At 36.4% G+C, this 24562-nt stretch overlaps 1 protein-coding gene and 1 long non-coding RNA gene across 3 annotated transcripts in view; one reads left to right on the forward strand and one right to left on the reverse strand.

Annotated features, from left to right (window-relative positions):
- Positions 1-24562, reverse strand: part of LOC117322537 (N-chimaerin-like) — a 94395-nt gene that overhangs the window by 37470 nt on the left and 32363 nt on the right. The window contains exons 3-4 of one of the 2 annotated variants that reach the window (XM_033877508.1): positions 23843-23878; positions 10179-10220 (exon numbers count right to left, since the gene is read on the reverse strand). In XM_033877508.1, the coding sequence (XP_033733399.1) occupies positions 10179-10220; positions 23843-23878 (78 nt within the window). The remainder of the gene's footprint in view (positions 1-10178; positions 10221-23842; positions 23879-24562) is intronic. The other variant, XM_033877509.1, reaches the window with a different exon arrangement.
- On the forward strand, positions 10641-12205 carry LOC117322542. Its single transcript, XR_004531568.1, has 2 exons — positions 10641-11767; positions 11999-12205. It is a non-coding gene; the product is annotated as an uncharacterized LOC117322542 (long non-coding RNA).

Consider the following 24562-nt stretch of genomic DNA (forward strand, 5'->3'; position numbering starts at 1 on the left):
AGGAATATAAAAGTTGTGTTATAGTCACACCAGGGAGGTGACTAATGGTGGTAAACTGTCAGTGGAAATAATCACAAAACTACCACGATAGGGGATCACAAAGCTTTAACAATGAATGGGTGGAGACAAAGGGAAGAGAGGGTTTTATAGAGAGGGAAGGGTGGAGAGATACATGGACATATACAACAAGGGTCAATATGAAATACAGGGCAGAATATTATAAATTTAAAAGGTAGTATTGGTCAGGATAATGATAAGGATGGAGAGAGAGATTGGATAAAGATTGTCAGGACAATGATAAGGATGGAGAGAGAGATTGGGATAAAGATTGTCAGGACAATGATAAGGATGGAGAGACTGGGATAAAGATTGTCAGGACAATGATAAGGATGGAGAGACTGGGATAAAGATTGTCAGGACAATGATAAGGATGGAGAGACTGGGATAAAGATTGTCAGGACAATGATAAGGATGGAGAGACTGGGATAAAGATTGTCAGGACAATGATAAGGATGGAGAGAGAGAATGGGATAAAGATTGTCAGGACAATGATAAGGATGGAGAGAATGGGATAAAGATTGTCAGGACAATGATAAGGATGGAGAGAGAGATTGGGATAAAGATTGTCAGGACAATGATAAGGATGGAGAGACTGGGGTAAAGATTGTATTGTATATTAAGGGCCCACAGGCTATTATAGGCTTGCAAGCTAAAACAATATAAGGCTGTGTAGATGATGTATAGTAAGAGAGTACTAAAGCGAGGAATTTGTGGAACCCTTGCTGTTTTCATCCATCATCATAACAACTATAGGGACAGGAACATCAATAGGAGTAAAAGTTTTTATCCCAGGTGACTTACACCTCGCACAACTCTACACTTGACAACGTCTGAGGAGATGCACATGCCTAATTATCACATGACACTCTCACACAGGTGCAGTTTATGTCCAAGTTTCGGATGTTTCCCAGAGTACCACACATCTGGAATTATGTATTCAGAACATTCCACAATCATCCTGTTCCCCTACTGATTTTAAACTTGATCTGAAGACGTTATATTCACTTTTTGCTGTCAACATAAAACAGTTATATTATTAAGTTCAAGTAGTATATCACTGTGCTGTAATTCATGAAGGGCCAGCGGCCGCGGTGGCCAAGTGGTTAAGGTGTCCTGACACTTTATCACTATCTCCTCCACCTCTGGGTTGTGAGCTCGAAACCCATGTGTGGCAGTTGCCAGGTACTATACTGAATGTAGGCCGGTGGTTTTTCTCCGGTACTCCGACTTTCCTCCACCTCCAAAACCAGGCACAGATATATAATAGGACATTAAACAAAATAAACCAAACAAACCAAACCATATCACACAACTGTATAAATGGTTTGGTTTGTTTTTGTTTAACGTCCTATTAACAGCCAGGGTCATTTAAGGACGTGCCAGGTTTGGTGGTGAAGGAAAGCCGGAGTACTACAGGTCCCTGAGAAAAACCACCGACCTGGCAACTGCCCCACGTAGGTTTCGAACTCGCAACCCAGAGGTGGAAGGCTAGCGTTAAAGTGTCGGGACACCTTAACCACTCGGCCACCGCGGCCACTTCTCTATAAATGGTACCTATATATATAGCTTTAACTATTGATACTATTGATATTTAGGATTAAGATATGAAGGGTTTTGGTAGTCTGAAATCAGGCTTGGTGAGAAATTACAATATTGCTTATATCAATCATAGCATAAGTATACAGCAGTGTTATTTTTGACTGTATTTTTTCACAATAAGAAAAAAAAAAAAAAAAAAAGAGGCCCAGAGGGCCTGTATCGCTCACCTGGTTTCATGAAATATGAAACAAGAATGATGCTTAAGTATATTTGTCACTGGTATTGCTATGTCAATATATCATAAGCATTTTATATGTGTACATGAACATTGCTTTTATTGAAATTCTAAAAATGTCAATTTAGCCAAATTGACCCCGTTTGGCCCCGCCCCTCAGCGCCCCGGGGGGGTCAGCCCAAACATTTGTACTATTTTGAATCCTACCCCAAGGGGATGCTACCAAGCGAATATGAGCGATATCCATTGCTTAGTTTCAGAGAAGAAGTTGTTTATATCAATTTAGCCAAATTGACCCCGTTTGGCCCCGCCCCTCAGCGCCCCGGGGGGTCAGCCCCAACATTTGTACAATTTTGAATCCCTACCCCAAGGGGATGCTACCAGGCGAATATGAGCGATATATGTATGCATTGCTTAGTTTCAGAGAAGAAGTTGTTTATATCAATTTAGCCAAATTGACCCCGTTTGGCCCCGCCTCTCAGCGCCCCGGGGGGGGGTCAGCCCCAACATTTGTACTATTTTGAATCCCTACCCCAAGGAAATGCTACCAAGCGAATATGAGTGATATCCATTGCTTAGTTTCAGAGAAGAAGTTGTTTATATCAATTTAGCCAAATTGACCCCGTTTGGCCCCGCCCCTCAGCCCCCCGGGGGGTCAGCCCCAACATTTGTACAATTTTGAATCCCTACCCCAAGGGGATGCTACCAGGCGAATATGAGCGATATCCATTGCTTAGTTCCAGAGAAGAAGTTGTTTATATCAATTTACCCAAATTTACTGTTTGGCCCCACCCCTCAGCCCCCCTGGGGGGTCAGTCCCAACATTTGTACAATTTTAAATCCCTACCCCAAGGGGATGCTACCAGGCGAATATGAGCGATATCCATTGCTTAGTTTCAGAGGAGAAGTTGTTTATATCAATTTAGCCAAACTGGCCCCTTTTAGCCCCGCCCCTCAGCCCCCAGGAGGGTCAGCCCCAACATTTGTACAATTTTTAATCCCTACCTAAGAGGATGCTACCAGGTGAATATGAGCGATATCCATTGCTTAGTTTCAGAGGAGAATTTACATTTACCAGCTCTCCATTCGCCACTTTCCAACCGATCCGTATCCTAATTAAATGAAATTTTAATGATTTTCTTTTTTTTAAATATTAACTAGACAGCTGTCTGGCTGAAATCTTTAAAAGATCCTGCAACTCAGGAATCCCTGCATCTGTCACAAAAATACCAAATGTACTGATCTCAGACACAAGTCACCAAAAACCAAATGTACTGATCTCAGACAGAGTCTAACAAGGAATGTGTCTAGTTTAGGAAGGGCGCCTGTATAATTATTATCTGTTGTTATCATTTTATGTCAGATTATTTTCTATTCATATTTTCATTTTACCAATTAGTCATTAAAATACTATTCAAAAGCTAGAAACTGTCAAAATACTACAATTTAAAAGAATTACTCTTTCTGGGGAAAAAATGGTGAACTGTAGTACCATTCCAGTGAAGAATTACAGAGTTGTAGGTTGGCAAATAACAAGTTGGATCTCAGGAAATTAACTCTGCATTATGGACAATATCAATTGAAAGTGTAGCCCATAAACAATAATTAGAAATTAAACAAGATTAATTTGGTGGCATTGTGTTTTGGATTTGAGAATCGTCTGTTTCTGTCTGAACCATGTAACAGATGGGCAGTGACTAAGTGGATTAAATGTCTGTGTTAAAAGCCTCGGGCATTAATCAGCTGATCAATGTCACTAGGCCTACCAGGTATTTACACTGCTCAATATCTAAACCACAGGATTTAACAATGGTGACCAAGTCATTTAAAGTTATCATTAATATTTAGCATCACTATACATCATACCGTATATGTTATCTTGAAATGATTATAAGAGGAAATGGTGTTCTATCATTACAATATTGAAGGTATATTTATGGCTACCAATGTTTCAGCTAAATCCCAAGGAAGAATATCACTTTTGAGGTGGATTTTGAGCTTTATTAGTCATGAAGAAGCAACAATACCTGCCCTGGGGTAATTTTTGTAAAATTTTTACGCCCCTTATATGTCAAAGTTTTCCTCTTTCATTTTGTTGATTAACATTCAAATTTGAGAGTTAAACATTGATAAGTCTATGTTCAGCAGTGCAACCTTTTGATGTTTATATTATTATTAATATTCCAATAAGCATAATCATTTTTCAACTTTTTTTTAAATGTCTGTTTCTATTAAGCAATCTCCTTTTGCTAAACAAGTGTTAATGCCTATAAAGTTCATAGCCAGAGACAACTTGATAATTCCTAAAAAAGTTTCATAATTGTACATGATAAAACAGAATCAATGCAGCATAAGTTATGATTATCAAAGGATATCATTTTTTTTAGCAAACTTTTGAAATAAAATTTACAAATGTGAAGATGCAGTCATTTGTGATGCGGATTTTTTATTTTCAATCCTACAACCAAACACAATATACTGATATATTCAATTAATTAATTGTATGTATTCAAGAATAATTTATTCTTGATATAATATGATACTGATATGTCTGCAGATAAACGTACTTGGGGACCAAACGCTTAATTAGAACAGACAATCTACTGTAAAGTTAGAATAACAAAATTAATCGACTATATATAATATATTGATTTGTTGAAGTATTTTGAATAATCATTTTCTCATTATTTATTTCCCTAATAAGTTTTAAATCAGAAAAATTGATTTCCATATTAAGTAAACTTTATTGAAGTTGTCTCCCCTTTAATTGACATTATGAGGAAGAGCTTTCTCACCTAATAACAGTTATTGTAATATTCTCAAATAATTTCTCAAATTAAGGCATAATTCCTAAATAAGGAAATAGTTTTATGGCACCTAGCCTTACAACTTAATCAGTGCCCTAAGCACATTGCATCATAACATAACTAATCAGAAAGAGAATGCATAGACTGTTGACATGCTAACATACGACTCAGAAATATCAGTACCTTTGAATAGTAGATTAATTGTACACTAAACATTTCTAAAAAGGAACTATACAATAAATTTGCATATACATTGTATATATTTTCACTGCCTGTTTGAGTCGTTGAGAACACATGATTTTCTGCCTTCAGAATAATTTCTTATTTGCATTGTACATACAGTAAAACTCACTTGTGTCGAACATGCTTGTATTTGATAATTTAGAACCAAGTTACCTGCCGAATTTAATGGTGAACATCTCTGAATAAAAATGAATTAAGGCATAGGGAGAAAAGAGTTTTGGAATCTGATTTTCATCGAAAAGCTAATTCAGATAAAAGAACTTTACATAAACCTGTTAAATGACAGTACCACTGCATTATTTAGAGCAAGTGACTGAGGTGAGAGTCCCTGATAGATTGAAAATTGACAATACCAAAAAAATACTGAGCTGTTACTTTTCTATATGTTTTCAATCTCTAACAGGTTCAGATAATCCATTTACCTAATTAAATTCCCTCAGTTAAAGTTCACACTGTGAAAGTTTCCTATAGATTTTGGAGAACGAGATTGAAAAATTTCCAGCAACTAAAGGAGCAGATTGTAGGAATTCAATACTGTCCAACTTCTAGACATGTTTACACTAACCAGATGCAGTAGCATACAGACAGCCTATAATTGCCTTGTTACAACCTAATAATACACAACTTAAACAAGCCCCTGTCTGTTCCAACATAAAAGTATTGCTTCAGAAGATGGGAAGACCATACTATTGAAGTCAAACATAGACTGAACCACAAGGTTACATGGAGCATTCACAGAAATATCTCTGACAGTTCTTTGCCCATCTTTATCTAACATTATAATGTCAATTGTTAAAACAAAAATATCTATAGAAGATTTCAATCATAGTAACTTATTTCAATACCAGTATTATGGATAAAAATTGTTTTGCTTTCTCCACTTAAACCATTTTGTATATAGAAGTATTAAAAATCTATTAGAGTGAGCATTTATGAACAATATTATAACTTTGTTGAGTTATATGCCTCTACAAGTTTGGTAAAAGATGGACTTGTACTATTTGAGCATGAGTCTATAAACACAAAGCTGTGAAATATTGACATCGTTGCCTTCGGAAAAGTATATATAACATCTGTAACATAGTCTCCATTTGTGACTTTGTCTTATGCAACAACATAACAAAACTACAACCATGATCAAGCAAAAAAATTGAAAGGAACAAAAATAAATTTAGTACCAAGATTTGTATGTAAACTGTTAATTTCCTTCAAATCAATTTATCATGTACTTGATATATAATACCTTGGTACATAGACTAAGTATATACAAATGTATATGTGTCCAATTGTATATACATGTACATCTACAATATATATTCGAGCTGGAAAAATAGTTTTTAATCTGAATTCATTAAAAAGTAAACACTTCTATATCATGGCTACAAACATTTGACCTTGCACACTGGTGGTCAGGCTACTTGACAATGAGCTATGTATGTACATATTACATGTATAAACATTTTATAGACTTCCTGATACTGATAATTACACGACTGAAGGTCTAGTATTGTTATATACCTATATTGTCACCAAGAAATGGACACTACATTTACCATCAATATCATTGATTTCTTATCCTTTCAGTAAAAAAAACATATAATCATGTAACTGAACACAGGTTGTAATAAATTGTGAATCAACCAGAAAGGAAATCGTCAGCTGATAAACACTAAGTGCAGATATATAAAATATGATTATAAAACCTTTAACAATAATTAGCTTAGACTAGATTGTATCTGCTCATCTGCTATTGTTTAAAGTATTAGAGACTTAAGTAATATTAATTTCCTCTCATAATTATCTGTTATATCTGATGTTGATCAAGGTCAGTTCAAGGACATTAGAACATCCTAGGTCTACAGATATCTGATGTTGATCAAGGTTAGATAAGATATTAGAACATCCTAGGTCTATAAATATCTGATGTTGATCAAGGTTAGATAAGATATGATAACATCCTAGGTCTATAAATATCTGATGTTGATCAAGGTTAGATAAGATATGATAACATCCTAGGTCTATAAATATCTGATGTTGATCAAGGTTAGATAAGATATTAGAACATCCTAGGTCTATAAATATCTGATGTTGATCAAGGTTAGATAAGATATTAGAACATCCTAGGTCTATAAATATCTGATGTTGATCAAGGTTAGATAAGATATGATAACATCCTAGGTCTATAAATATCTGATGTTGATCAAGGTTAGATAAGATATTAGAACATCCTAGGTCTATAAATATCTGATGTTGATCAAGGTTAGATAAGATATAATGACATCCTAGGTCTATAAATATATGATGTTGATCAAGGTCAGATAAGATATGATAACATCCTAGGTCTATAAATATCTGATGTTGATCAAGGTTAGATAAGATATAATAACATCCTAGGTCTACAGATATCTGATGTTGATCAAGGTCAGATAAGATATAATAACATCCTAGGTCTACAGATATCTGATGTTGATCAAGGTTAGATAAGATATAAGAACATCCTAGGTCTATAAATATCTGATGTTGATCAAGGTTAGATAAGATATAAGAACATCCTAGGTCTATAAATATCTGATGTTGATCAAGGTTAGATAAGATATAATAACATCCTAGGTCTATAAATATATGATGTTGATCAAGGTCAGATAAGATATGATAATATCCTAGGTCTATAAATATCTGATGTTGATCAAGGTTAGATAAGATATAATAACATCCTAGGTCTATAAATATATGATGTTGATCAAGGTCAGATAAGATATGATAACATCCTAGGTCTATAAATATCTGATGTTGATCAAGGTTAGATAAGATATAATAACATCATAGGTCTATAAATATATGATGTTGATCAAGGTCAGATAAGATATGATAACATCCTAGGTCTATAAATATCTGATGTTGATCAAGGTTAGATAAGATATAAAAACATCCTAGGTCTATAAATATCCCAGGAAGAATTCAATTTGACATGATAGCCTGCATGTAGTGTAATATGTACAGAGAGAAGATCCCTGATGGTAGCCAGACAGTAGTATGTCCTTCATATTACATCTTATTGGGTGAATTAAAACTACTTCCGATAAAGCTCTATATGAATGTGACTAAGATGAGAATAATTTGGATGTGAATGTTGAGTATGATTTAAGGAACACAACAGCTAAGATTAAAGGATTAGATGTTAAGACATTGTTAGATGAGTAAAGACCTGCTAATGATAAGATTCTTCCTAATATCATGATAGGATTAAAATGTTTACATCTGTAAGGGCTTCAACAGTGATATTTCTCTCTACACTCACATTGATTATCATAACCAATACCCTAAACATCCTAAAATCTAATGTAACATTTTAATCAATCACGTTTTTCTGTTAAAATCTATCCAATTTCTCATCAGCAAACATGCATGTTTTTTTTTAATTTCAGATGGCCATAAGCAAGTTGAACTTGAAACTTTAAGAAAGTTCATGGCTGGGATCTCCAATAAATCAATGAGGGAGATATCTGTGAGTCAGTTGGAGTGAGGTCATCGTTTGATTGACATCTTCAGCTTAGTTAGGTCAATCTCTACCAGGACAAGTGCACAAAATGCTTAATTTTTGGTTAATATAAGTTTAATGCTCAATAATTATAAGGTACAAGCTATATATACATATGTAGATCTGAAGTCTCCCAGCAGAGATACAGAGACAGCTAGATCTGTGTTTGACTTTTTATTATTATTTACCATCACATGGACACTTTAAATGTATATATATATTGTATAGCAACAACTTTATCCTGTATAGAAATCCTGAAAGTGTTTGGCTGTTTCAGTATTCTAATAGCGACCAACAAGATAAGGTCCGCATATTTGTTTAGCCATATATATATATACAGTGGAACTTCGTTAACTCGAACTCGGATAACTCGAATACCCTGCTTAACTCGAAGTACCTCGCCGGTCCCGGCCGAATTCTCTCTTTATCTTAGTAAAAAAAAACTCGGATAATTCGAATTCGGATAACTCGAAAAACTCGGATAATACGAAGTAAAAATTTGGTCCCAACAATAAAAATCCTACTTGAAATGTTCGAATAACTCGAAGTATAATTTTCGTCGATCGGTGGCAAACGCCGACATTTTTTAAGAGCTAAATTCCGTTTGTAATACTGAACATATCGGCACTACTAACCTACATGCTATTATAAGTGTTTCATAAATTCATAAAAGAAATTGTCGGTTGAATCTTATAACAACAAGTCTTGGTGATAAAAAGTACTGCTTTACTTACATCAGGTAATTTCCCAAGGCGGTCGCCGATATCAGTACACACGATAGTCAACAACTCATCTACCCGTTCGCTCAAGCGGAACTAATCTCTGACACACCGGTAGATCTACCCGGCTGATGTTTTTACAGGTGTAGAAATGACACAGTCACCGGCGCCTATTAAATCTTTAAACTGCTGAAACAATGGCGTAATTACTGCCGAGGTGTTCAGAGTACAACTATAACGGTCAGTGCTGTCTATTAAAACGGATAAAACGCCAACTCAGTTACAGTAACATTTTATACGCACATGCGCAGCCCAACTTCCGGTGCTAATACACATGGAAATGGCGTGGTTATCAATAAAAAGTAAGTAGGCCGATCAAACAGTATTTTATATATGTCCAATAAAAGGTAATGGTTCTGTTACGTTTTGTATGCAATCTGTGTTAAACTTAAACGGTTATTTGTTTTGACATTAATAACTTGTTATTTTGTCGAATTCCGTTTTATCGTGTACATTTTGCAAACATGACTTGCACATCAGATCGTTCTTGAAGTGACTAAGTGAAAGAAACTTTATCGTGACTGTATATCGGCAAAACTACACCAAATTACAAGTGACATAACGAAACATTACATATATATTTACATGTATTGACCAGTCTTCACACTAAACTGATGAGCGACAGAGCGAAGTTATTATGATTATATAATGTTGACAAATATTGACCAAACTTTTCACCAAAAATGATAACTCGCTTAATTCGAACACTCGGATAACTCGAAGTTTTTTCGTGGTCCCGTCGACTTCGAGTTAACGAAGTTCCACTGTATATATTAACCATTCATGCATGTTCTTCTTAAAATGGATTAATTAATTTCCCAAGTATGATCAGTTTGGTAACTTTTGTATAAACAGCTTACACACAAAAGTCAAATCAACTGACTCTACCACAATATAAAGTTTAAACAAAGTGAAAATAGAACCCACAACTATACAATGTGATTATAAAGTGAAAGTAAAGACAAATCAATACTTACAGTAGGTTTTCCATGTAGGTAGTGGCTGGCTGTCCCCACCATCTGAAAGCACAGTGATATAATCATGTTTAGAATCCAGTAGACTGTCATCAGCTGGTGCTACCACACGAAACATGCTGTTGATAACCTCAGCAACACAACTTTGATAACCTCAGCAACACAACTTCCAAAACGTTGTGAGGGGGAAAGTATTTGAAATTATTTCTGAGTGGGAAGCAAACAGAAAATAAAGTACATCAGGTATTCATTCAGCTGCTACAAGTATAATCTGTTGGTGGGAACATGACATCCACAGTCCTCCTTATGTCACTTCCGAGACAACGCTTACATTAGTTTGGGTTTAGATCTGAGAAAACAGATACAAAGTTCACTAAGTTTATATCATTCCTGTACATATAAACACATCATCCACACACGCCTCCACGATTCTGATTCTTGTGCAATAAAAACAAATTTCTTTCTTTTCAGAACAAGTCACGATCTCATAATGGTGGTAACAGTACTTCCTTATGACTTATTCCTCAATGTTGTCTTTATCAGACAATAACAGTGAGATAAGTCTGGATCAGGATATGGTCTACTGACTACACAACTGACCCTGAGGTCCCGATGTGACACTTCCCTCACACAATGATGGTACACTTGTAACACACACAACACTGATTAGCCAGTTACTACCCTTTGACGTGCTTCAGTGAACATAAGTTATACAGTGCTGGTGACAACAAAACTTGACCTGAATTATGTGGTGCATATCCCTGACCAGGTGATATATATGGTAGAAGTAACACAGACACTTTTCATAAACAAAGCTTCATAAAGATCAAACTGTTACAAGCTTTCACCAGATACAATTCCTATCAATCTTCTGGGTCACAGAAAACCAAATTCCTCTGAATCACACTTTAGAATGTCAGGAATTTATGTCCGGACAAGCTGAACTGATGCAGATTTGGATGAACTACAGGTCTACTTGAACACACTTCCAGACAAGATGGTGTAATATATAACCTAGACAAACATCTAGACACGATCCAGGGAAGGAGACACCACTATAAGAACTCCCTGTGGACTGTTGTCCATGTGTCAACTTCCTCTTCCTGTTGAGAAAGTCAAGTATTTATACTAGCCCAGTTACAGGGTACGGACACGTACCTGAGAGAGAGATTAAAGTTTTGTATACACTTTACATCTGTAGGTGTTTCCGGTAACGAGGATAATACATGCGTGAAACATATGTAATATAAACAATCTAGTTGGTAGATTGATCTTTTAAATAAAGACAATTTAGGATCAAATTTAAACAGTTTTTCCAGGTGTTTTGCTACTCAGCCCACAGGTGAAAAAGTCATGGTAGGCTCTGGTAAAGTGAAAAATTCCATGGACTTGACTCAATGATTATATAATCAACTACAAGTAACCTATATATATAGCTACTGAGTGATTTGATAAGTCTGACCTTTATCACCTGACAGAGTCTAGGTAAATTACCGTCCACCAAGCCTTAGGGGCTCTGACCAACACAGATCAAGATGTGCAGACAGAATGATAGAGAGACCAGGTCATGACAGTGACAGTAGCGATACCAGGTAATTATCAGGTATACCAGTACAGGTGTGTAATCATCAGGTGTACCAGTACAGGTGTATACATAGGTCCTATCAGGTCACAATACAACACAACAGTATCCTCAGCCATTCTCATGTTTATCTCTTCATCATAAATTGTTCTTTATATAGACAGTTGGTCATTTCTTTAGCAGTAGAGTTTTTCTAATTACAATTTGTAAACATCTTTTCATTAATACATATATGTAACAGGAGAGGAGAAAATGGTGCCTGTGACCAAACCTTGTTTCAAGTGAGGTGAATACAATGGACCCTCGGTAATCCGAACACCTTCGTTCCCAGCCCAAACCGTCCGGATTACAAGTTTTCCGGACTGCCTAATTTTGTCTACCAGGTCAAAAAATAAACACGTCTATTTGCCAGTCTTTTTAAAAAATAAATATACTTATGTTTCTGATATGATTCTTGTTTTGTTTTATTTTGTAGAAACTAAAAAATAAACCATGTTTTTAAAAGAACATGTAAAGTGAAAGTTGTTTTATTTATAGCGGGCATATGTGACCTACAAACAACACACATGTGTCACGTCCCGGAGGTTCACAAACAAGTAGAAATTACAAACGTTAAATACCTTAAATAAAAGACCTGGATTTTACAACTTACCAACAGTCCATGCTTTTGCGTTTTTTTTACCGTAAGTTAAAACCCTAAAATGAAAGACCCGCTATGTGCAATGTACGTTTTTTTACGTAAATTAGAAACCTGAAATGAAAGACCCGCGGTCTGTACAACTTACCATCAGTCCATGTTTTTTTTATGATTTTTACGTAAGTTAAAAATCTGAAATAATTAATTTATGTGGTGAATCGTAACTCACTTTGCTGTACCAGAAACCCCAAGTTACCTATTTAAAAGTACGCAACATCAGCGAGAACTGCGCAAGTTGTCCGATAATTATTTAACCCGTATTCACTTAACAATGTGACGCTTAATTAAGTAGATCAGAGGTATCAGACGACTATTAACTAATTTGTGTGTAATCAACCCAGTTCTTGTGATCACTGCTTAATACGTAAATGTGTATGTAATTCATAACTGCATGCATCTTTCAATGAGTCGTCGTTTCACGTAACAGTGTTACAAGCCGATATCCGTGTTTACCCAATACAAGTGTTAATGATGTTAATTACAGATCATAAATTTATTACATGTATTTGAGATTGATTAATTATCGTATAACGTACTGTATGTTACGGCATGAATTCTTGCTAACAACGAAATAGCAATATGTGTTCCTATAAAAGTTGCCGTATGTAAAATAACTATCATAGATAATGTACGTCAAGTTGATAAAAGCAAGACCAGTCTATATACTATCAAATCCTTTAATACTGTAGCAATTAGTTCGCAGAGAAAAGCAATGTACCGTTATAAAAGCAGAGCTACTTTGTAACACAGGTGAACACCCGGGGCTATGACCTGGCAGCGGTCGCTATGACTATGCACAGTGTAAAGCGATAGGCTGTAGGACTCCCCCTTGTTATCAGTGGTACTGTAGGATTTCCCTTGTTATCAGTGGTACTGTAGGATTCCCCTTGTTATCAGTGGTACTGTAGGATTCCCCTTGTTATCAGTGGTACTGTAGGATTCCCTCTTGTTATCAGTGGTACTGTAGGATTCCCCCTTGTTATCAGTGGTACTGTGGGATTCCCCTTGTTATCAGTGGTACTGTAGGATTCTCCCTTGTTATCAGTGGTACTGTAGGATTCCCCTTGTTATCAGTGGTACTGTAGGACTCCCCCTTGTTATCAGTGGTACTGTGGGATTCCCCCTAAATAAGTTATCAGTGGTACTGTAGGATTCCCCTTGTTATCAGTGGTACTGTAGGACTCCCCCTTGTTATCAGTGGTACTGTAGGATTCCCCTTGTTATCAGTGGTACTGTAGGATTCCCCTTGTTATCAGTGGTACTGTAAGATTCCCCTTGTTATCAGTGGTACTGTAGGATTCCCCTTGTTATCAGTGGTACTGTAGGATTCCCCCTTGTTATCAGTGGTACTTTAGGACTCCCCCTTGTTATAAGTGGTACTGTAGGACCCCCCCCCCCCCTTGTTATCAATGGTACTGTAGGATTCCCCTTGTTATCAGTGGTACTGTAGGATTCCCCCTTGTTATCAGTGGTACTGTAGGATTCCCCCTTGTTATCAGTGGTACTGTAGGATTCCCCCTTGTTATCAGTGGTACTGTAGGATTCCCACTTGTTATCAGTGGTACTGTAGGATTCCCCCTTGTTATCAGTGGTACTGTAGGATTCCCACTTGTTATCAGTGGTACTGTAGGATTCCCACTTGTTATCAGTGGTACTGTAGGATTCCCCCTTGTTATCAGTGGTACTGTAGGATTCCCCCTTGTTATCAGTGGTACTGTAGGATTCCCACTTGTTATCAGTGGTACTGTAGGATTTCCCTTGTTATCAGTGGTACTGTAGGATTCCCCCTTGTTATCAGTGGTACTGTAGGATTCCCCCTTGTTATCAGTGGTACTGTAGGATTCCCCCTTGTTATCAGTGGTACTGTAGGATTCCCCCTTGTTATCTGTGGTACTGTAGGATTCCCTCTTGTTATCAGTGGTACTGTAGGATTCCCCTTGTTATCAGTGGTACTGTAGGATTCCTCTTGTTATCAGTGGTACTGTAGGATTCCCCCTTGTTATCAGTGGTACTGTAGGATTCCCCCTTGTTATCAGTGGTACAGTAGGATTCCCCTTGTTATCTGTGGTACTGTAGGATTCCCCCTTGTTATCTGTGGTACTGTAGGATTCCCCCTTGTTATCAGTGGTACTGTAGGATTCCCCCTTGTTATCAGTGGTACTGTGGGATTCCCCCTTGTTATCAGTGGTACTGTAGGATTCCCCTTGTTATCAGTGGTACTGTAGGATTCCCCCTTGTTATCAGTGGTACTGTAGGATTCCCCCTTGTTATCAGTGGTACTGTGGGATTCCCCCTTGTTATCAGTGGTACTGTGGGATTCCCCCTTGTTATCAGTGGTACTGTAGGATTCCCCCTTGTTATCAGTGGTACTGTAGGATTCTCCCTTGTTATCAGTGGTACTGTAGGATTCCCCCTTGTTATCAGTGGTACTGTAGGATTCCCCCTTGTTATCAGTGGTACTGTAGGATTCCCCCTTGTTATCAGTGGTACTGTAGGAGTCCCCATTGTTATCAGTGGTACTGTAGGATTCCCCCTTGTTATCAGTGGTACTGTAGGATTCCCCCTTGTTATCAGTGGTACAGTAGGATTCCCCCTTGTTATCTGTGTTAGGATTCCCCCTTGTTATCAGTGGTACTGTAGGATTCCCCCTTGTTATCAGTGGTACTGTAGGATTCCCCCTTGTTATCAGTGGTACTGTAGGATTCCCCCTTGTTATCAGTGGTACTGTAGGATTCCCCCTTGTTATCAGTGGTACTGTGGGATTCCCCCTTGTTATCAGTGGTACTGTGGGATTCCCCCTTGTTATCAGTGGTACTGTAGGATTCCCCCTTGTTATCAGTGGTACTGTAGGATTCCCCCTTGTTATCAGTGGTACTGTAGGATTCCCCTTGTTATCAGTGGTACTGTAGGATTTCCCTTGTTAATTATCAGTGGTACTCGCATGTACACTACAGATATTTGAGCCTATAAGTTGACCTTGATGTCTGGTAGATACTGTGTACATATATATGACTGACATTTTTGTGGTTATACAGGAAGTCGACTATCACCTAACTCAATGTCGACAATGAAATGATGAACTCCTTACCTTGTGTCTGTTTGTAGCTATCTGTAACTATTCTAATTAAGGTGGCTAAATGTATTACATCTTTTTAAGTCATTCAGTACATTTTGATAACCCAGTATAATCTATAAATATCAATGATATGACCTTATACTGATTAAGGCATATATTAATGGTTGGTTAAATAGGTTAATAGATTAATGGTTCATACACAGTAAACATGTCATGGTTCATACACAATAAACATGTCATGGTTCATACACAGTAAACATGTCATGGTTCATACACAGTAAACATGTCATGGTTCATACACAGTAAACATGTCATGGTTCATACATAGTAAACATGTCATGGTTCATACATAGTAAACATGTCATGGTTCATACATAGTAAACATGTCATGGTTCATACACAGTAAACACATGTCATGGTTCATACATCGTAAACATGTCATGGTTCATACACAGTAAACATGTCATGGTTCATACATAGTAAATATGTCATGGTTCATACATAGTAAACATGTCATGGTTCATACACAGTAAACATGTCATGGTTCATACATAGTAAACATGTCATGGTTCATACATAGTAAACATGTCATGGTTCATACACGGTAAACATGTCATGGTTCATACATAGTAAACATGTCATGGTTCATACACAGTAAACACATGCCATGGTTCATACACAGTAAACACATGTCATGGTTCATACACAGTAAACATGTCATGGTTCATACACAGTAAACATGTCATGGTTCATACACAGTAAACATGTCATGGTTCATACACAGTAAACATGTCATGGTTCATACACAGTAAACATGTCATGGTTCATACATAGTAAACATGTCATGGTTCATACATAGTAAACATGTCATGGTTCATACACAGTAAACATGTCATGGTTCATACACAGTAAACATGTCATGGTTCATACATAGTAAACACATGTCATGGTTCATACATAGTAAACATGTCATGGTTCATACACAGTAAACATGTCATGGTTCATACACAGTAAACATGTCATGGTTCATACACAGTAAACATGTCATGGTTCATACACAGTAAGCATGTCATGGTTCATACATGGTAAACATGTCATGGTTCATACATAGTAAACATGTCATGGTTCATACATAGTAAACATGTCATGGTTCATACACAGTAAATATGTCATGGTTCATACATAGTAAACATGTCATCGTTCATACATAGTAAACATGTCATGGTTCATACATGGTAAACATGTCATGGTTCATACATAGTAAACATGTCATGGTTCATACATAGTAAACATGTCATGGTTCATACACAGTAAACATGTCATGGTTCATACACAGTAAACATGTCATGGTTCATACATAGTAAACATGTCATGGTTCATACACAGTAAACATGTCATGGTTCATACACAGTAAACACATGTCACGGTTCATACATCATAAACATGTCATGGTTTATACATAGTAAACATGTCATGGTTCATACACAGTAAACATGTCATGGTTCATACACAGTAAACATGTCATGGTTCATACATAGTAAACATGTCATGGTTCATACATGGTAAACATGTCATGGTTCATACATAGTAAACATGTCATGGTTCATACATAGTAAACATGTCATGGTTCATACACAGTAAACATGTCATGGTTCATACATAGTAAACATGTCATGGTTCATACATAGTAAACATGTCATGGTTCATACATAGTAAACATGTCATGGTTCATACATAGTAAACATGTCAAGGTTCATACATAGTAAACATGTCATGGTTCATACATAGTAAACATGTCATGGTTCATACACAGTAAACATGTCATGGTTCATACATAGTAAACATGTCATGGTTCATACATAGTAAACATGTCATGGTTCATACATAGTAAACATGTCATGGTTCATACACAGTAAACATGTCATGGTTCATACATATTAAACAGGTCATGGTTCATACATAGTAAACATGTCATGGTTCATACATATTAAACAGGTCATGGTTCATACATAGTAAACATGTCATACTTTCAGACCTACACCGTAACCAAGTGTTAGATAACATTATCTTGTCATTGAATTTCCTTATATATAATTATCACAAACACTTAGTACCCGGGAATTATATGTGATATTTGTCCATGAAGGACATATATACAAACCACCATATTATTATAATTTGTGTACCTCATGGTAAAAGTAAAGTCATTCAGTACTTTTGGGTGTCACTGTTGTTATGATACAAACAATCAAAAATGACATAATGCCATTCCTACAGACATTGAAACCACAAAAAGGAATCATTTTCCACAAGAGATCTCCTCTTTGTGTCAACATTTCTTGGTTCTAAATAAGACTGATCTTTTTTCAAATCAAAATAATTAGGGACCAAGGGGAACCTATAGTGATAGGGAGGATTGTTTACAGACAGACAATGGACCTACAATGACAAAGGGCCATTTGAATACCTATAATGATGGTGAGCTAACCAAAATGAGATTATTTGAAAAAGGTTCAAAAGATCCTGATATTGTGTAAAAAAGATAATACTTTTTTCATTTCTACATTGTCTCTTACAAAAGTAATGACACCTCAAGCTCCAATATGTCAACATTTATGTGTTGGCAATGTACCACAGCTAGATAACATATATTTTATGGAACGTGTTTACAATACATATGGTATCATCAGACATATGAAGAATGATAACTGACTAAAACAACCAGGAAATGGTAAAGTTTGTCTACCAGTGTGTAACTAGAAGGGCTATGACTACAGTGGAGAATGCTGTGTGTCTATAGACTATATTCTATACTATAGAAGGGCTATGACTACAGTGAAGAATGCTGTGTGTCTATAGACTATATTCTATACTATAGAAGGGCTATGACTACAGTGAAGAATGCTGTGTGTCTATATAGACTATATTCTATACTATAGAAGGGCTATGACTACAGTGGAGAATGCTGTGTGTCTATAGACTATATTCTATACTATAGAAGGGCTATGACTACAGTGGAGAATGCTGTGTGTCTATAGACTATATTCTATACTATAGAAGGGCTATGACTACAGTGAAGAATGCTGTGTGTCTATATAGACTATATTCTATACTATAGAAGGGCTATGACTACAGTGAAGAATGCTGTGTGTCTATAGACTATATTCTATACTATAGAAGGGCTATGACTACAGTGAAGAATGCTGTGTGTCTATAGACTATATTCTATACTATAGAAGGGCTATGACTACAGTGGAGAATACTGTGTGTCTATATAGACTATATTCTATACTATAGAAGGGCTTTGACTACAGTGAAGAATGCTGTGTGTCTATATAGACTATATTCTATACTATAGAAGGGCTATGACTACAGTGGAGAATGCTGTGTGTCTATAGACTATATTCTATACTATAGAAGGGCTATGACTACAGTGGAGAATGCTGTGTGTCTATAGACTATATTCTATACTATAGAAGGGCTATGACTACAGTGAAGAATACTGTGTGTCTATATAGACTATATTCTATACTATAGAAGGGCTATGACTACAGTGGAGAATACTGTGTGTCTATATAGACTATATTCTATACTATAGAAGGGCTATGACTACAGTGAAGAATACTGTGTGTCTATATAGACTATATTCTATACTATAGAAGGGCTATGACTACAGTGGAGAATGCTGTGTGTCTATAGACTATATTCTATACTATAGAAGGGCTATGACTACAGTGGAGAATGCTGTGTGTCTATAGACTATATTCTATACTATAGAAGGGCTATGACTACAGTGGAGAATGCTGTGTGTCTATAGACTATATTCTATACTATAGAAGGGCTTTGACTACAGTGGAGAATGCTGTGTGTCGATAGACTATATTCTATACTATAGAAGGGCTATGACTACAGTGAAGAATGCTGTGTGTCTATAGACTATATTCTATACTATAGAAGGGCTTTGACTACAGTGGAGAATGCTGTGTGTCGATAGACTATATTCTATACTATAGAAGGGCTATGACTACAGTGAAGAATGCTGTGTGTCTATAGACTATATTCTATACTCTAGAAGGGCTTTGACTACAGTGGAGAATGCTGTGTGTCGATAGACTATATTCTATACTATAGAAGGGCTATGACTACAGTGAAGAATGCTGTGTGTCTATAGACTATATTCTATACTCTAGAAGGGCTATGACTACAGTGGAGAATGCTGTGTGTCTATAGACTATATTCTATACTATAGAAGGGCTATGACTACAGTGGAGAATACTGTGTGTCTATAGACTATATTCTATACTATAGAAGGGCTATGACTACAGTGGAGAATGCTGTGTGTCTATAGACTATATTCTATACTATAGAAGGGCTATGACTACAGTGGAGAATACTGTGTGTCTATAGACTATATTCTATACTATAGAAGGGCTATGACTACAGTTGAGAATACTGTGTGTCTATATAGACTATATTCTATACTATAGAAGGGCTATGACTACAGTGGAAAATGCTGTGTGTCTATATAGACTATATTCTATACTATAGAAGGGCTATGACTACAGTGAAGAATGCTGTGTGTCTATATAGACTATATTCTATACTATAGAAGGGCTATGACTACAGTGAAGAATGCTGTGTGTCTATAGACTATATTCTATACTATAGAAGGGCTATGACTACAGTGGAGAATGCTGTGTGTCTATAGACTATATTCTATACTATAGAAGGGCTATGACTACAGTGGAGAATGCTGTGTGTCTATAGACTATATTCTATACTATAGAAGGGCTATGACTACAGTGAAGAATGCTGTGTGTCTATGGACTATATTCTATACTATAGAAGGGCTATGACTACAGTGAAGAATGCTGTGTGTCTATAGACTATATTCTATACTATAGAAGGGCTATGACTACAGTGGAGAATGCTGTGTGTCTATAGACTATATTCTATACTATAGAAGGGCTATGACTACAGTGAAGAATGCTGTGTGTCTATATAGACTATATTCTATACTATAGAAGGGCTATGACTACAGTGAAGAATGCTGTGTGTCTATATAGACTATATTCTATACTATAGAAGGGCTATGACTACAGTGAAGAATGCTGTGTGTCTATATAGACTATATTCTATACTATAGAAGGGCTATGACTACAGTGGAGAATGCTGTGTGTCTATAGACTATATTCTATACTATAGAAGGGCTATGACTACAGTGAAGAATGCTGTGTGTCTATATAGACTATATTCTATACTATAGAAGGGCTATGACTACAGTGAAGAATGCTGTGTGTCTATATAGACTATATTCTATACTATAGAAGGGCTATGACTACAGTGGAGAATGCTGTGTGTCTATAGACTATATTCTATACTATAGAAGGGCTATGACTACAGTGGAGAATGCTGTGTGTCTATAGACTATATTCTATACTATAGAAGGGCTATGACTACAGTGGAGAATGCTGTGTGTCTATAGACTATATTCTATACTATAGAAGGGCTATGACTACAGTGGAGAATGCTGTGTGTCTATAGACTATATTCTATACTATAGAAGGGCTATGACTACAGTGAAGAATGCTGTGTGTCTATAGACTATATTCTATACTATAGAAGGGCTATGACTACAGTGGAGAATGCTGTGTGTCTATAGACTATATTCTATACTATAGAAGGGCTATGACTACAGTGGAGAATGCTGTGTGTCTATATAGACTATAAGACTCTTTCATATGTGTATATGTAGGATAGGGATATTCCACCCGAGGGGTCACAAAATGTGGTGAAACCCGAGGCTTGCCGAGGGTTTTACCACATTTTGTGATCCCGAGGGTGGAATATCCCTATCCTACATACACACATAATGAAAGAGTCTTTTTCTCTCATATCATTACCGAATTTCTGGCGAAAGTGTCCCTCAGCCATCTATTTTCTTCAATTTTTTAATTTCTTTATTTGACGTTTTTACTAAATATACAAAATGTACTTGTGATATTCTGAAAGATCATACCCTATTTTGCCAAACTACGTTTGCACACAAATTTCATTCATTTTGTGGTTAAGTGATTAACGAATGAACAATTCGCCGATAAAAATAACCGTAACTTGACCGACTTTTGCGTGGCCGTGATCAAATTGTCAACATCCGAGAAAAAGAAGTTCTATCAACAATACTGAAAGCCAACGCTGAAATGAGTTTTCCAACTTCACATATAATTTGATTCGCACCTCGACATATTTAATCATTTCACAGAACACACTGTACTTTTAAATGTCAAGTCAATTTTTTTTTTTATAAAATACTACGTCACTGCATGACGTCACGACTGTCATTGGAATTCCATTCATAGTTCAAGGATATTGAGAGTGATGGCGATCTCGATCGCCATGACGCGGCGATGTTTCGTGGCTGGTAATTTTAAATTCACTGTGATTTTGGCAACTTCGTGTGTGAACCAGCAAACAGTGACTCTATACGAGTATTCGATCTTTTCTGTGACATAGGATTATATGTGTTTAACCGGTTGTCTTGATGGAATGACGAAGGTAGGTCAGTCGATAGGCTAACGATGATCATATTGAAAGGCTAGGATGGCAGTTAGTTTTCATGGTTACTCTACACAAATATAGACTCTGAGTTACAATTAAAATAAATATTTTATATGAACATCGAGGGGTGTCATTTTTACCGAATGTTCGTTCATTTAAGAGCCAATTCCCAACTTCCAAATACACATGTTACTGAGTAGGCCTAACAGTTACTGACAGTACAGTAGAGTAAACAAATTCCAGGGCCCCCTGCTGACGCAAACGGAACCATTTCATAGGTTGTGACGTTTGACATTTTCTTTTTTATATTTTTTATGTATGACTTTTATTTTACTTCCTGTCATTGCCAGGTGATTGTGTGTGTTTACATGTTTTTAATGACAAATGACAAATCTGTCGGGTAGGCAAGTCTGTATTGTACTGTAACTGTTACAACAGGCCTGTAGGCGTAGTCTAACTGTTTGTTACAGTAACGGAGTTATATGTTCGCTCAGATGAAATGTCTAATCGTTTAACCGTGTAGCTCTATTGATTTACTGCTGATATGATATATATTTATCTAAGAATGTATGTATTTTTATAGTTAAGTCCAACGTTTCAAAACCGACACCGACGATAAGGACTGTCGGATGTAAACACAAGCAGACGACGTTGTGAGAGTTGTCCCCCTTGATAGCAGATTAATCCGCGCGCGTGAAATGCTATGTAAGATAGATTTATCTTACATAGCTATCTTACATGGGCAAACTCTATCCAACATGGCGAGATATGAGAGAATATATTCTATACTATAGAAGGGCTATGACTACAGTGGAGAATGCTGTGTGTCTATAGACTATATTCTATACTATAGAAGGGCTATGACTACAGTGAAGAATGCTGTGTGTCTATATAGACTATATTCTATACTATGGAAGGGCTATGACTACAGTGAAGAATGCTGTGTGTCTATAGACTATATTCTATACTATAGAAGGGCTATGACTACAGTGAAGAATGCTGTGTGTCTATATAGACTATATTCTATACTATAGAAGGGCTATGACTACAGTGAAGAATGCTGTGTGTCTATATAGACTATATTCTATACTATAGAAGGGCTATGACTACAGTGAAGAATGCTGTGTGTCTATAGACTATATTCTATACTATAGAAGGGCTATATGACTACAGTGAAGAATACTGTGTGTCTATAGACTATATTCTATACTATAGAAGGGCTATGACTACAGTGGAGAATGCTGTGTGTCTATAGACTATATTCTATACTATAGAAGGGCTATGACTACAGTGAAGAATGCTGTGTGTCTATATAGACTATATTCTATACTATAGAAGGGCTATGACTACAGTGGAGAATGCTGTGTGTCTATATAGACTATATTCTATACTATAGAAGGGCTATGACTACAGTGAAGAATGCTGTGTGTCTATATAGACTATATTCTATACTATAGAAGGGCTATGACTACAGTGAAGAATGCTGTGTGTCTATAGACTATATTCTATACTATAGAAGGGCTATATGACTACAGTGAAGAATACTGTGTGTCTATAGACTATATTCTATACTATAGAAGGGCTATGACTACAGTGGAGAATGCTGTGTGTCTATAGACTATATTCTATACTATAGAAGGGCTATGACTACAGTGAAGAATACTGTGTGTCTATGGACAGTCGAGTGAGTATGTTGTTAGCATTGTATAAGCATTAGTTAGTTAAATTATGTGATAGCTATAATAGAACTTTACCTCTAGTGGATCTGATCTGGTTCCCAGGCTGACATGCTGTAACAAAGGCCAACAAACATCAACAGCTCATCACCACAATTAAATTACTGTAACTGTATAAGGATTATCAATGGTAAATTCTGACAAATGGTTTATATTCAGAGATATACTGTATGTGACACCTTAAATCATGTTGAGTAATTCCAAACAATTTCACTAAATAGCCAATAGCATCAAGTTTACTAAGACAGGTACGTCACCAATCCCAAACATTTTGATTTATTAGTGTTTTACCTTGTCCAAGTTTCCTCTGCCATGATACCAGACTTGGACATTCTGACAGTTACGTAGATGTCTGTGTACATGAAGGGCCAGAGTGAACTACTATATGAAATATATGGACAAATGAGATATTTATTTACCCAAAAACACTCATTTACTCCATTATCGATTGTTCTAATCCAACCGATAAGACCCTCGCTTTACATTGGTAAAAGTTTAACACTTGACTCGATGCCATTTGTAGACTATGTATGCTGGAGTTGGCCGTATCACTCTAATTATCTGAGCAAGATGGAGTGAAAAAGAAAACCAAGAGACTCATGGACTTCCAACGGCCAGCTGACTTTAACAGACTCATACTTTTGTAGTATACATAACTCTGTAGAAGTATAGTGGTACTAACACAGTAATAATGGTGACACATCACCTGTTATAGGAGACTGGACACATTAATGGTGA

The sequence above is a fragment of the Pecten maximus genome, chromosome 2 (assembly GCF_902652985.1).
Source record: "Pecten maximus chromosome 2, xPecMax1.1, whole genome shotgun sequence".
NCBI classification, from domain to species: Eukaryota; Metazoa; Mollusca; class Bivalvia; order Pectinida; family Pectinidae; genus Pecten; species Pecten maximus.